Source organism: Choloepus didactylus, chromosome 1 (assembly GCF_015220235.1).
Source record: "Choloepus didactylus isolate mChoDid1 chromosome 1, mChoDid1.pri, whole genome shotgun sequence".
NCBI classification, from domain to species: Eukaryota; Metazoa; Chordata; class Mammalia; order Pilosa; family Megalonychidae; genus Choloepus; species Choloepus didactylus.
Window position 1 is genome coordinate 109278725 of NC_051307.1, and position 12186 is coordinate 109290910.

The 12186-nt window shown below is 43.7% G+C and overlaps 1 protein-coding gene and 1 long non-coding RNA gene across 6 annotated transcripts in view; one reads left to right on the top strand and one right to left on the bottom strand.

The window, feature by feature from the left end:
* The first annotated feature begins 120 nt into the window (after positions 1-120).
* Positions 121-12186, top strand: part of MCF2L2 (MCF.2 cell line derived transforming sequence-like 2) — a 337731-nt gene continuing 325665 nt past the window's right edge. For all 5 annotated transcript variants that reach the window (XM_037839691.1, XM_037839680.1, XM_037839694.1 and 2 more), the window contains exon 1: positions 121-703. Coding sequence is in view for 4 of the 5 variants with exons in the window: in XM_037839680.1 (XP_037695608.1) it covers positions 628-703 (76 nt within the window). In the remaining variant the exon portion in view is untranslated. The remainder of the gene's footprint in view (positions 704-12186) is intronic.
* LOC119537212 overlaps positions 2501-12186 on the bottom strand; it is a 48260-nt gene continuing 38574 nt past the window's right edge. The window contains exons 3-4 of the long non-coding RNA XR_005217416.1: positions 4410-4523; positions 2501-2552 (exon numbers count right to left, since the gene is read on the bottom strand). This is a non-coding gene — a long non-coding RNA (uncharacterized LOC119537212). The remainder of the gene's footprint in view (positions 2553-4409; positions 4524-12186) is intronic.

Sequence of the window (12186 nt, forward strand, 5' to 3'; positions counted from 1 at the left end):
ACAGACTTTGAATCGCCTCCAATGGGCGGGGGGGCGCAGCCTCCCCCACCGGAAAACGGGTGGCGCTCTGGCGCGTGCGCACCTCCCTGGGAGCCCCGGGTACCGCCCCCCAGTGGGTGGAGGTGGGCGCCGAGGCGGGACGCGCTGGACGGCGTGGGTTGGATGGCGCAGCAGAGCTTCTGCTGCCAGCCGCGTTCTCTCCTTCACTTTCGGCACTTGCGGGCACAGCGCTCGGCGTTTCTCCTGCCCGTGGGCAGAGCCTCCTACATCCCGACTCTCCCTTGAGACACGGCTGGTCACCCGACGGCTCAGGACCACTCCTGTTCTGCTAAAACGAGATTGGGGTGACTTGCTTTTCTCGCCCTCTGCAGCTCACCTCCAGAGCCGCTGTTTCCTCTCTCTCTAAATGCCAGACCTTACTCTTGGAAAGCTGCCAGACTTTAATCCTCTGCAGGGCGTGGCTGGCGTCCTCGATCCGAACAGCCCAGCAGAGTTTTTGTGCTTGAAGAGAGGCAAGAAGAGTCAAGAGTCTCCTCGGGAGGAGATGCCTTTAAAAAATCACCCTTATCAGCGATAGAAATAGTTTTGTTTTGCTTTCTTTTGTTTACCGAGTGCTTTTTCCGTGAAATGCTATTTTGGTTGAAAGAAGACATGGCCCCTCAGGAGCTCACTCGGCGACTGGCCACAGTGATCACTCATGTCGGTAAACAGAGCCTTTTTTTTTCTTGCGTTTTATTAATGGAGGAGGGAGCGTGGTTTATTGGGGGTCCCCGTCTCCCCTGTGTCCTCACCTGCGTCGGGGGCAGAGCCCTCTCTGAGAAGGCCGGCGGGCGCCTTCCCAAGGTCTCGGCCTTGCTGCCTCTGGTAGTGCCTGGGGCAGCGGGAAATAAGCGTCCCTGAAGCGCTGGGGCTCGCTGCCCTCGGGATCCCTCACACCTGGCGGGGTTGGGGAGCGAGGGAGGCCGCGGGGCAGGTGTCTTCACTAGGAGCAGGTCTGTTCGGCTTTAAACTGAGGGTGCAGGGCTGTTAGAATCTTCTGAACGTGGGGGTTCGGGGTGAGGTGAAAGGTTGGGGAGGGGCTGGGAGAGTGTGTCGTGGTTTGGGGGAAAATGAACGAATGCCAGTGCTTTCCTGCAGAAACTATAGCCAAACCACCGAAGGCTCGTTCATAACGAAGTGTACGGAGATGCCCGTTACGTAACAGGGTCGCTGCAAGGTCTGGCTGTTAGAAGTACTTCTTGGAGGTGTCTGCATGCCCCTGCTGAAGGCGCGTGAGAAACATTTGCAAGCCCAGAGAGACAACAATTTAAAGGGAAGCAGAACATTCACAAGCATTCCTTGTCCCTGAAATAAAGGCTGCGGTGGGAAGATAGACCTTACATAGTAAAGGAAAGAGGACATTGAATCTGTTCCCCAGTTAATTCCTTTTTCGCATTTCCTCTCCCCAACTTCCTGGGGCCTCCCCAGTATAGGCGCACATCCAAGTTCAGAACCTCAGGTTGTGGAACCACTGGAATTATCCCATAAGTTTCTGTGCTGCTCATTTCACTTTGAGATCTTTCCTTGAACACAAATCAGTTTTCATTGCTAAAGCCAGGAAGTTTTTGTCTCCGTTTTACACCATTTGTTAAAAATGACTTCTTGGTACTTATGTGTTAAATGTTGCTCCAGTTGGTGAGCCACCATTGCTTTTTGAGCACCCTAATCTACTGTGTTTGTTATAACCATGCATATCTCAAGGTACACATGGGTGGATATACTTTGGGAAGAATAATTATGTGAGAAGGCCCAGTTTTTGTTTTTGTTTTTTTACTGGTAAGAGCACGCATTCCCAGTTTTATTTCCTGATGATGGAAATAGTTTAGTACTTTGCTGTTTAAGGTAAAATTGCTTTTGGATTTTGGTCAACAGCATTTATCATGAAAATTGAATTCCATCCATTTCATTTCTTTTATTAAGACTGTGTATTAAGAATGGTTCCTTAATTTCATCAAAACCTTTTGACCACAGTAAAATTGTTTCTCATGTGTATTTATTTATTATTGGTGCTTGTTTGACAAGTAAATAACTTTTTTTATAGAATGTTGGAAATATTACATAATTAAAGGCAAAATATGCATTAAAGACTGATAATGGAGAGAGAAAGCCAGAGGGAGCCAGAAGCTGAACATCAATGGAAATGGAGATGTTGCCACTGTACCTTGCCATGTAAGGACCAAGAGTCGCCAGCAGCCAGTGCCTTGATGATGCCTTCATTTGGACTTTTCCCCAGCCTCAAACCATTGATCTCCTGATTGCTGGTGGGGACTGTTTACAATCCATTTGTATCGGTGCCTGCAGTGTTTGTCAGTACTGGTCACAGCCACGTTCAATTAAAACATCTGTCTTTGCCCTGAAGACATCTTCTGCCCGCTCTGGTCCAAATCAGAGTGGCCCAGAGTCTTGCAAGACTTTGTTTCTCAGGTCTCCTGTGGTCTCAGTGGCCTGTTTCCTCCCAAGTCAGAGTGTGATTACCAAGATGCTCTTACCACAGTGTTCCCGTTTCACAGCAGCTGGAGGGAAAGAATGAGGGCACCAACACAGCAAGTTTGCTGGGGCTGAGCAGGAGAGAAACAGTCTTACTAGTGTTGGCATTGTTTGTCTCGAGAAGGCCCAGTTTTGATTAATCAGTTTAAAGAAATGTTCTAGTGCTGAATTTGGCCACTGAACTGGCTTTTCTTTAAGACAAAAGGTCCGTAGAATCCTATCAGAGAAGGCTGACTGGAAATATTGCTGAAGGCAGGTTGAAATAAGAAGAAAAAGAACTTACAATAAAACAGAATTTGGAGTTTGAAATATATTGCATGCCGAAATGATTGTGCAAAATACCAGCATGTGCAAGAAATTACTGTGTAGGAAAACATCAGTGGGCTGAGGATTTGACCATCTGGGTTTGAATCCTTGCCTGGTGTGCAAGTTTGGATATATTATGTCCCCCACAAAAGACACGTTCTTTTAATCCAATCTTGTGGGATACTTGGATTAGGTTGTTTCTGTGGAGTTGTGACATACTCAACTGTGGGTGAGAACTCTGATTGAATTATTTCCATGGAGGTGTGGCCCTGCCCATTCAGGGTGAGTCTTGATTAGTTCACTGGACTACTTAAGAGAGCTTGAGTGACATAGACGCTTTTATTCTTGGGGATGCTTGGGGATGTGGACAGAAGGATGTTTGGAGATGCTAAGCTAAGAGATGAAGCCCAGAGTTTGCCCCTGAGAAGCTAAGAGAGGACTCCAGATATTTGGAGAGAAACGCCCTGGGAGAAAGAAGCAAGGACGCACAGGAGCTGAGAGAGGAGCAAAGACAGAAGCCCAGAGACATTTTGGAAAAAGCCATTTTGAAATACAACCCCGGAGCAAAGGACCAGCAGATGCCAGCCATGTGCCTTCCAGCTGACAGAGGTGTTCCAGACGCCATCGGCCATTCTTCAGGGAAAGTATCCTCTTGATGCCTTTGTATGGGCACCTTCCTTTATGGCCTTAGAACTGTGAATTTGTAAGATAATAAATCCCCTTTATAAAAGCCAATCCATTTCTGGTGTTTTGCATTAGCAAACCAGAACACCTGGACAGGGCATTTAACCTTGGAGTGTCCAATTCCCTAGGTTGAAAAATGGGAAATTTTTTTGTTGTTGTTTTTCACTTTTTTATTGTGAAATTTAACATATATACGTAACAGTGATAATTCTCAAGAATTTAACAAGTAGCTAGAAAGCAAATTTCAAAGAATGTTGTGGGTTACAGTTCCGCAATTTCAGTTATTTCTTTATTGTAAAATATAACATGTACAGAAAGGTGATAACTTTCAAAGTACAATTTAATGAGTAGCTATAGAGCAAATTTCAAAGAATGTTATGGGTTACATTTCTACCTTTTATTTCCTTCTAGCTATTCTAATACCCTAGCATCTAAAAAAATATTTATGTAAAGATTCAGTATTCATAATCCTTTGTTAAATCCTGTCTTGTTTGTTGGTATCCCTTCCTCTTGTTTAATCACTTTCTTGATCTTCAGGGGTGTCCAGGCAGAGACCACCCTAACTTGTTCATATTGAAAAGGGGTGTCAACATTATGGGGAAGGGAGCTGCATCTGATTGTTGTTCTTAAAGAGGCTGTTGCTGCTGGGTTTTAGACCTTGTCAGGCATAGGAACACTTTGGTAGCTTCAAGTTTCTGAGAGAGAAACTTAGTGAGTGAAACTTTTATAGAATCTCAGATAGGGACCTAGGTATTTTGGGACAACTGTTAGTTAGGACATGGCATACTGTGGCCATTTGGGATACCTAGCTGGAGCTTGATAGGAGAAACCTCCAGGATAGCCTCTCGACTCTATCTGAAATCTCTTAGCCACTGTATCCCTTATTTTGTTACCTTTCTTTCCCCCTGTTGGTCAAGAAGGTACTTTCAGTCCGTCGATGCCAGGGCCAGGCTCATTCCTTGTGTCCCAAGGAGTTGTGTGCCAAGTCACCAGGGAGAGTCATTCTCCTGGGAGTGAAAAATGAGAATTTTAATAATACTTCGTCACCCAGCTCAAAGGCTACATGTGAAAATAAATAAGATAATATGGGTAAAAACTGTCTAAACTTTGAAGTGCAGTATACATTCTGCAGTTATTGGTCATATCCCTGGTGTTTGTCTCTACAGATCTTGGGTAGAGCCCAGGACCTTTCTAAAGGTGAATCGTCACATTGTTAAATGAAGGGGTTGGCCTGGATGATTATTTCTGGGTGTAGGATGTTTTTGAAGATCTGGTAGGCAGTCTTCTTTGGCTAACAACAGGATGCCTGTGGGGCCCAGACTATGGCATTTTCTGGCCTGCCTTGCTCCCTCTCTCCTTCCATAGTCAGTTCTAAGCAGGATACTGACATAAATTTGCTGTAGTTTCTGCCCTCAAAGAGTTTCTAATGACCCCTGATGATTGTGTACTTTGCAGCATTTTGTCTTCTCATGTGTAATCTTACAAACCCATGAAATACGTGGAGTATACATTATTATCATCATTTTACAAATGAAGGAACTGAGACTTAGAGAGGTTCATCTTTTAAAGTTTCAGGAGTAACAAGTGGCAAGCCTGAGACTAGAAGGCAGCTCTTCACATGCCCTGTTCAGGGATCTTATTGAGGTGTTCTCTGACCCTGAAGCAGTGCTTGGCGTTTCTCCTGTGCATGGGCAGAGCCTCCCACGTCCCGTCTCTCCCTGGAGACACTGTCGGTGTCTTAAGAGAAAATTACTTTTTCCTTAGGAAGGTTTATTTAAGCTGGATTTATTCTTGTGATACAACATGCGTAATATACTTGTGAGTTTTTTTATTTTGTTGGACAATGTGTCAGTTATCTATTGGTGGGTAATAAACTCAAAAACTTAGTGGATTAAAACAATAACCATTTTTATTAGATCTCATTATTCCCTCAAGTGGTTGTAGTCAGATGGCAACTGGGACTGTAGCTGGGGCTGAATGCCTGGCACCTGGGTGTTCCTACAGGTGGCCTCTCTCTCCATGCTTGTGTCTCATCTTCTAGGGCCTCTCCATGTGGTGCATTTCTCCAGCAGGGCAGGCTGGACTTCTAACCTAGAATCTCTGCTCTCCAAGAGAGATGAAGTAGAAGCTGCCGGGACTTCTTGATGATGCCTTTTTTTTTTTTTTTAATTTTATTGAGATTGTTCACATACCATACAATTATCCAAAGATCCAAAGTGTACGATCAGTTGCCCCTGGTACCCTCATGCAGCTGTACATCCATCACTACAATTAATTTTTATTCAATTTTTATAACACTTTCATTACTCCAGACAAGAAATAAAGACAAAGAAGAGAAGGAAAAAAAAAAGGAAACTCAAATCCTCCCGTATACCTAACCAGCCCCCCTCCATTGTTGACTCGTAGTATTGGTATATTAGATTTGTTACTGTTTATGAAGGAATGTTGAAATACTACTAACTGTAGTATATAGTTTGCAATAGGTATCTATTTTCTCCTTATATGCCCCTCTATGATTAACTTCTAGTTGTAGTGTCATACATTTGTTCTGGTTCGTGAAAGAGATTTCTAATATTTGTACAGTTAATCACAAACATTGCCCACCACAGGATTCAGTTTTATACATTCCCATCTTTTGACCTCCAACTTTCCTTCTGGTGACATACATGACTCTGAGCTTCCCCTTTCCACCACATTCATGCACCATTCAGCACTGTTAGTTATTCTCACAACATGCTACCGTCACCTCTGTTCATTTCCAAACATTTAAGTTCATCCTAGTTGAATGTTCTGCTCATACTAAGCAACAACTCCCCATTCTTTAGCCTCGTTCTATATCTTGGTAACTTGTATTTCATGTATATGAGTTTACATATTATAATTAGTTCCTATCAGTGAGACCCTGCAATATTTGTCCTTATGTGTGTGGCTTATTTCACTCAGTATATTGCCCTCAAGGTTTCATCATCAGCCCATTTTTTTTTTTAAGATGGTTTTGTTCACATGCCATATATTCCATCCTAAGTAAACAATCAATGGTTCCCTGTATAGTTACATATTTATGTGCTCACCACCCTCACCACTATCTATATAAGGACATCTACATTTCTTCCACAAAGCAGGAGGAAGAGTCAAAGAAGTTACACAGGCAAAAGAAAAAAAAAAAGAAAGAGGGAAAAAAAAACAAAAAAACAAACATGACAGCCAGGAAGCAGCAAAAGGAAAGATAACCTTAAATCAAAGTAGAATAAGGAGTCAGACAACACCACCAATGTCAAGTGTCTCACACCCCTCCCCTATGCCCACCTCTTATCTGCATGTACCTTGGTATACTGCCTTTGTTACATTAAAGGAAGCATAGTACAATGATTCTGTTAATTCTTGCTCCGGAGAAGCTAAGAGAGGACCAACACCCCAAGAGCAACTGAGAGTGACATTTTTGAGGAACTGCAGCCTAGAGAGGAATGTCCTGGGAGAAAGCCATTTTGAACCCAGAACTTTGGAGCAGATGCCAGCCACGTGCCTTCCCAGCTAACAGAGGTTTTCCGGACACCATGGGCCATCCTCCAGTGAAGGTACACGAATGCTGATATGTTACCTTGGATGCTTTATGGCCTTAAGACTGTAACTGTGTAACCAAATAAACCTCTTTTATAAAAGCCAATCCATTTCTGATGTTTTACATTCCTGCAGCATTAGCAACTAGAACAGATTTTGGTACCAGAGAAGTGGGGTCCTGGTGCTGCTGAGTTTGCAAATACCAAACATGTTGTAACAGCTTTTTAAATGGATAAGGGGAAGATTCTGGAAGAGTTGTGAGGAGCTGGATAGAAAAGGCCTAAACTGCTTTGAAGAGACTGGGGAAATATGGACTCTAAAGATACTGCTGATGAGGCCTTGAGCAGAAATAATGAATGTGTTGTTGCAAACTGGAAGGAAGGCGATCCTTGTTTTAAAGTGGCGGAGAATTTGGCAAAATTGAATCCTAGTGTTGGATGGAAGGCAGAATTTGAAAGCTTCGACCTGGAATGTTTAGCTGATGAGATCTCCAAGCAAAATATAGAAGAAGTAGCCTGGCTTTTACTTGCAGCTTATAGTAAAATGCAAGAGGGCAGAGATAAGCTGAGAAATGAACTCATGGTTGCAAAGAAACCAGAAATTGATAGCCTGAAAAACTCTGGGCTTTCAGGGGGTGAAACCCAGAAGCTATAGCCCAACATGAGGTTTTAACCAAACATGGTTGAATTAACCAGCCACCATTTCAGTACAAGCCAAGATTGGAAAAGGAGTTAGGCAGAAAGGATTTGTGGAAAGTCCTATTGTCTGATAGCTTTGACCCCTGTGTACTTCATGTGAAGCCAACAGAATTTTTGCAAGCTCTTTATGGACAGAGCTGCTGCCAGTTGGGACTGGAGGAGAAAGACAAGGAACAAATTGAAGGAAAAATTTCTTCAAAAACAGAGCCATGGAGGTTGAGGTCTGGAGTCAAGAGGCCTTGGGCTGGGAGAGTGGAGTGGCCCACACGCATGGAAAGGGTGAGTTTGCCCCGGAGGTCAAGGGTGGGCCTTCCACCTCCATGCTCAGGAAAGGTGTTGCTACCTCAGGCCTCAGAGAGGGTAGAGCACATTCCCAGGAGACTGGGGAGAGCCTGGCTGCCACCCCACTGTTCTGAAGGGGTTGAGCGTGTGTCCCGAAGAAGGAAGAGAATCCGGGTGCTGTCCCGATGTTTGAGGAGGGTGGGGCTGAGAAGGTGGTCTCCCCAGTGTGTGGATATGTTGGAGCACTCACACCAGTGTTTGGAGAGAAAAGGGCTGCCGTGAAAGCCTTTGGAAAGGGTTGGACTCCCGTTCTCTCAATCCCCAAGGATGCAATATTGTTCTGTTAATAACTCTCAGACTTTGAAATCTAATGGAGTTTGCCCTGTGGGTTTTAGGAACTCTTTTGGTCCATTAAACCCTGATTTCCTTTCACTTTCTCCTTATGGCAATGGGAATGTTTATCCTGTGAATGTCCCTTCTTTGTATATTTGGAAGTACATAACTTGTTCTAAGTTTCACAGGTCCACAGCGAGAGGGGAATTATGTCTTAGGACAGACCATGCCTATGACTGATTCTGATGGGATCTTGTACTTAAATATTGTTATTGAAATGATTTAAGTTTTTGTGATATTGTGATGGGATGAATGTATTTTGTGTATGGAAAGATCATGTCATTTTGGGGTCCAGGGGGTGGAATGTGCTGGTGGAATGTATTATGTCCCCCAAAATGCCATTATCTTTGATGTAATCTTGTGTGGGTGAACATATCAGTGTTATAATTAGATTGTAATTCTTTGAGTATTTCCATGGAGATGTGACCCACCAAACTGTGAGTGATGACTAATTGGATAGTTTCCATGGAGATGTGGCCCCCCTCATTCAGCATGGGCCTTTGTTAGTTTACTGGAACACTATACAAGCTCAGACAGAAGGAACGAGCTTGCTACAGCCAAGAGGGACACTTTGAAGAATGCACAGAAGCTGAGAGAGTAGCTGCAGATTAGAGAAATTTGAAGATGGCTGTTGAAAGCAGACTCTTGCTCCGGAGAAGCTAAGAGAGGATAAACACCCCAAGAGCAATTGAGAGTGACATTTTTGAGGAACTGAAGCCTAGAGAGGAATGTCCTTGGAGAAAGCCATTTTGAACCCAGAACTTTGGAGCAGATGCCAGCCACGTGCCTTCCCAGCTAACAGAGGTTTTCCAGACACCATCGGCCGTTCTCCAGTGAAGGTACTCGACTGCATATGTATTACCTTTGATGCTTTATGGCCTTAAGACTGTAGCTTAGTTTACATTGATTGTATTTTTCCCCCAATGCCTCCCTATTTTTAACACCTTGCAAGGCTGACATTTGTTTGTTCTCCCTCGTGAAAAAATGTATTTGTACCTTTTATCACAATTGTTGAACACTCTAGGTTTCACTGAGTTATGAAGTCCCAGTCTTTATCTTTCCTCTTTTCTTCTGGTGTCCCACATGCTCCTAACCTTCCTTTTTCAACCCTATTCATAGTTATCTTTGTTCAGTGTACTTATATTGCTGTGCTGTCATCACCCAAAATTGTGTTCCAAACCTCTCACTTCTGTCTTCTCCTATCAGTCTGTAGTGCTCCCTTCAGTATTTCCTGAAGGGCAGGTGTCTTGTTCACAAAGTCTCTCATGTCTGTTTGTCAGAGAATATTTTGAACTCTCCCTCATATTTGAAGGACAGTTTTGCTGGATATAGGATTCTTGGTTGGTGGTTTTTCTCTTTCAGTATCTTAAATGTATCACACCACATACTTCTTGCTTCTGTGGTTTCTGCTGAGAAATCCACACATAGTCTTATTAAGCTTCCTTTGTATGTGATGAAGCGCTTTTCTCTTGCTGCTTTCAGGAGTCTCTCTTTGTCTTTGACGTTTGATAATCTGATTATTAAGTGTCTTGGCATAGGCCTATTCAGATCTATTCTGTTTGGCGTATACTGTACTTCTTGGATGTGTAATTTTATGTCTTTCATAAGAGATGGGAAATTTTTATTGTTTATTTCCTCTATTATTGTTTCTGCCCCTTTTCCCTTCTCTTCTCCTTCTGGGACACCAATGATACGTACATTCTTGTATTTCATTTCATCCTTAAGTTCCCGGAGATGTTGCTCATATTTTTCCATTCTTTTCTCTATCTGTTCTTTTGTGTGTAGGCTTTCAGGTGTTTTGTTCTCCAGTTCCTGAGTACTTTCTTCTGCCTCTTGAGATCTGCTGTTGTATGTTTCCATTGTGTCTTTTGTCTCTTGTGTTGTGCCTTTCATTTCCATAGATTCTGCCAGTTGTTTTTTTGAACTTTCGATTTCTGCCTTATGTATGCTCAGTGTTTTCTTTATAGTCTTTATCTCTTTTGCCATATCTTCTCTAAACTTTTTGAATTGATTTAGCATTAGTTGTTTAAATCCTGTATCTCAGTTGAAGTGTAAGTTTGTTCCTTTGACTGGGCCATAACTTCATTTTTCTTAGTGTAGGTTGTGGTTTTCTGTTGTCTAGGCATCTGACCACCTAGGCCACTGCAATCAGGTTTTCCCAGACAAGAACAAGCTCAGGTCACAGAAGGAGGAAATATTCAGTATCCGGTTTCCCTGATAGTGTGTCTTAGAGGATTGACACACCCTGTGCTTTTCTGCCCAGCAGGTGGCGCCTGTCAGCTTGTCACCGGCTGGTGTAAGGGGGTGTGGCCCGCGGCTCTCCTCCCCCAGGCTCTGGGGTCTGGTTCTGAATGTAAGGCAGGTAGTAGAGCTGGGCCCCTCCTCTTGCCTCTTGGGAAATGACCTACAGAGAGGTCAGTTGCATATAAATAGATTCTGTGTTTCTCTGACTCTGCTGTATCCACCTTGTCTGTGAGTTTAAAATGGCTGAGGTTTTCTCTAATGCAAAGCACTGTGAGCTGAAGTGGCTGAGGCTTTTTCAACTGAGCTGCCTAGGTTGAGAGAGAGAAAGGGACAGAAAGCTCCCAGATTCACCCTTCGGCCAGAGATAGCACCCGATTCTCTGGGCTCCCCATCCTGAGACAGATATGTCCCTTGACTCTCCCAAGGTCAGTCATCACCAAAAGCCTCTGTCTGCTTGCTGGGGATTCGCTGTCTGTATTGAGTGGTTAACATTAAAACCCTAGTTGGAGCTGGGCTGAGGTATTTTCTCTTGTTCAGAGAGTGCTGCTTTCTAGCACCCTGAGGCTTCCGTGAGGGAGGGGCTCTCGGCTCTCCGCTTGGGTCCGCAGTTTTTACTTACAGATTTTATGTTGTGATCTCGGGCATTCCTCCCAATTCAGGTTGGTGTATGATGAGTGGACGGTCATGTTTGTCTCCCCGCAGCTGTTCCAGGTTATTTACCAATTTTTTTGTTGTTTATGAATTGTTGCAGGGGGCTAACCTGCTTCCACTCCTCTCTATGCCGCTATGTTAGTTCCCTCCTTGATGCCTTCTTGATGGGTTTGAAGTCCCGTTAACTTACTTCTTCCAAGTTCTTTGGGGCAAAGTAGATGTAGGCCCAGCCCAGATTCAAGAGGAGGGGGCAGAAACTCCATCTCTTGATGGGAGAATTGGCATGTACACCTAGGGAGGGATGGAGCTGTTGGTTAATATATTTATTTTTTATTTCTGCTGTAACAAATACTACAAACAGTGGCTTAAAATAATACAAATTCCTTTTCTTACGGTTCTGTCGGTCAAGGAGTCTAAATGTTCTCACTAGGCTAAAATCAAGGTATTGACATAGATGCATTCTTTTCTGGAGGTTCTAGGAGTCAATATATTTCCTTTCCTTTTCCAGTTTCTAGAAGCTGGCCACATTCCTCGGCTCATGACCCCCTTCCTCCGTCTTCAAAGTCGGCAGCTCAGACTGAGTCTTTCTCACGCTGTCATCTCTCTGATTCTCTTTTCATTTCCTTCTTCTACTTTTAAGGACCGGTGTCATTATATTTTTAAGGACCGTTGTCATTTTATTGCCCGCCCCCCCCCCCCCTCAGCCTGATGATATCCTTATCTTAAGGTTAGCTGATTCACAATCTTAATTCCATCTGTAACATTAATTGCCCTTTACCATGTAATCTATTTACTGTTTCAGAGGATTAGTGCGCAGATGTCTTGGGGTTGGGGAGCATTTTTC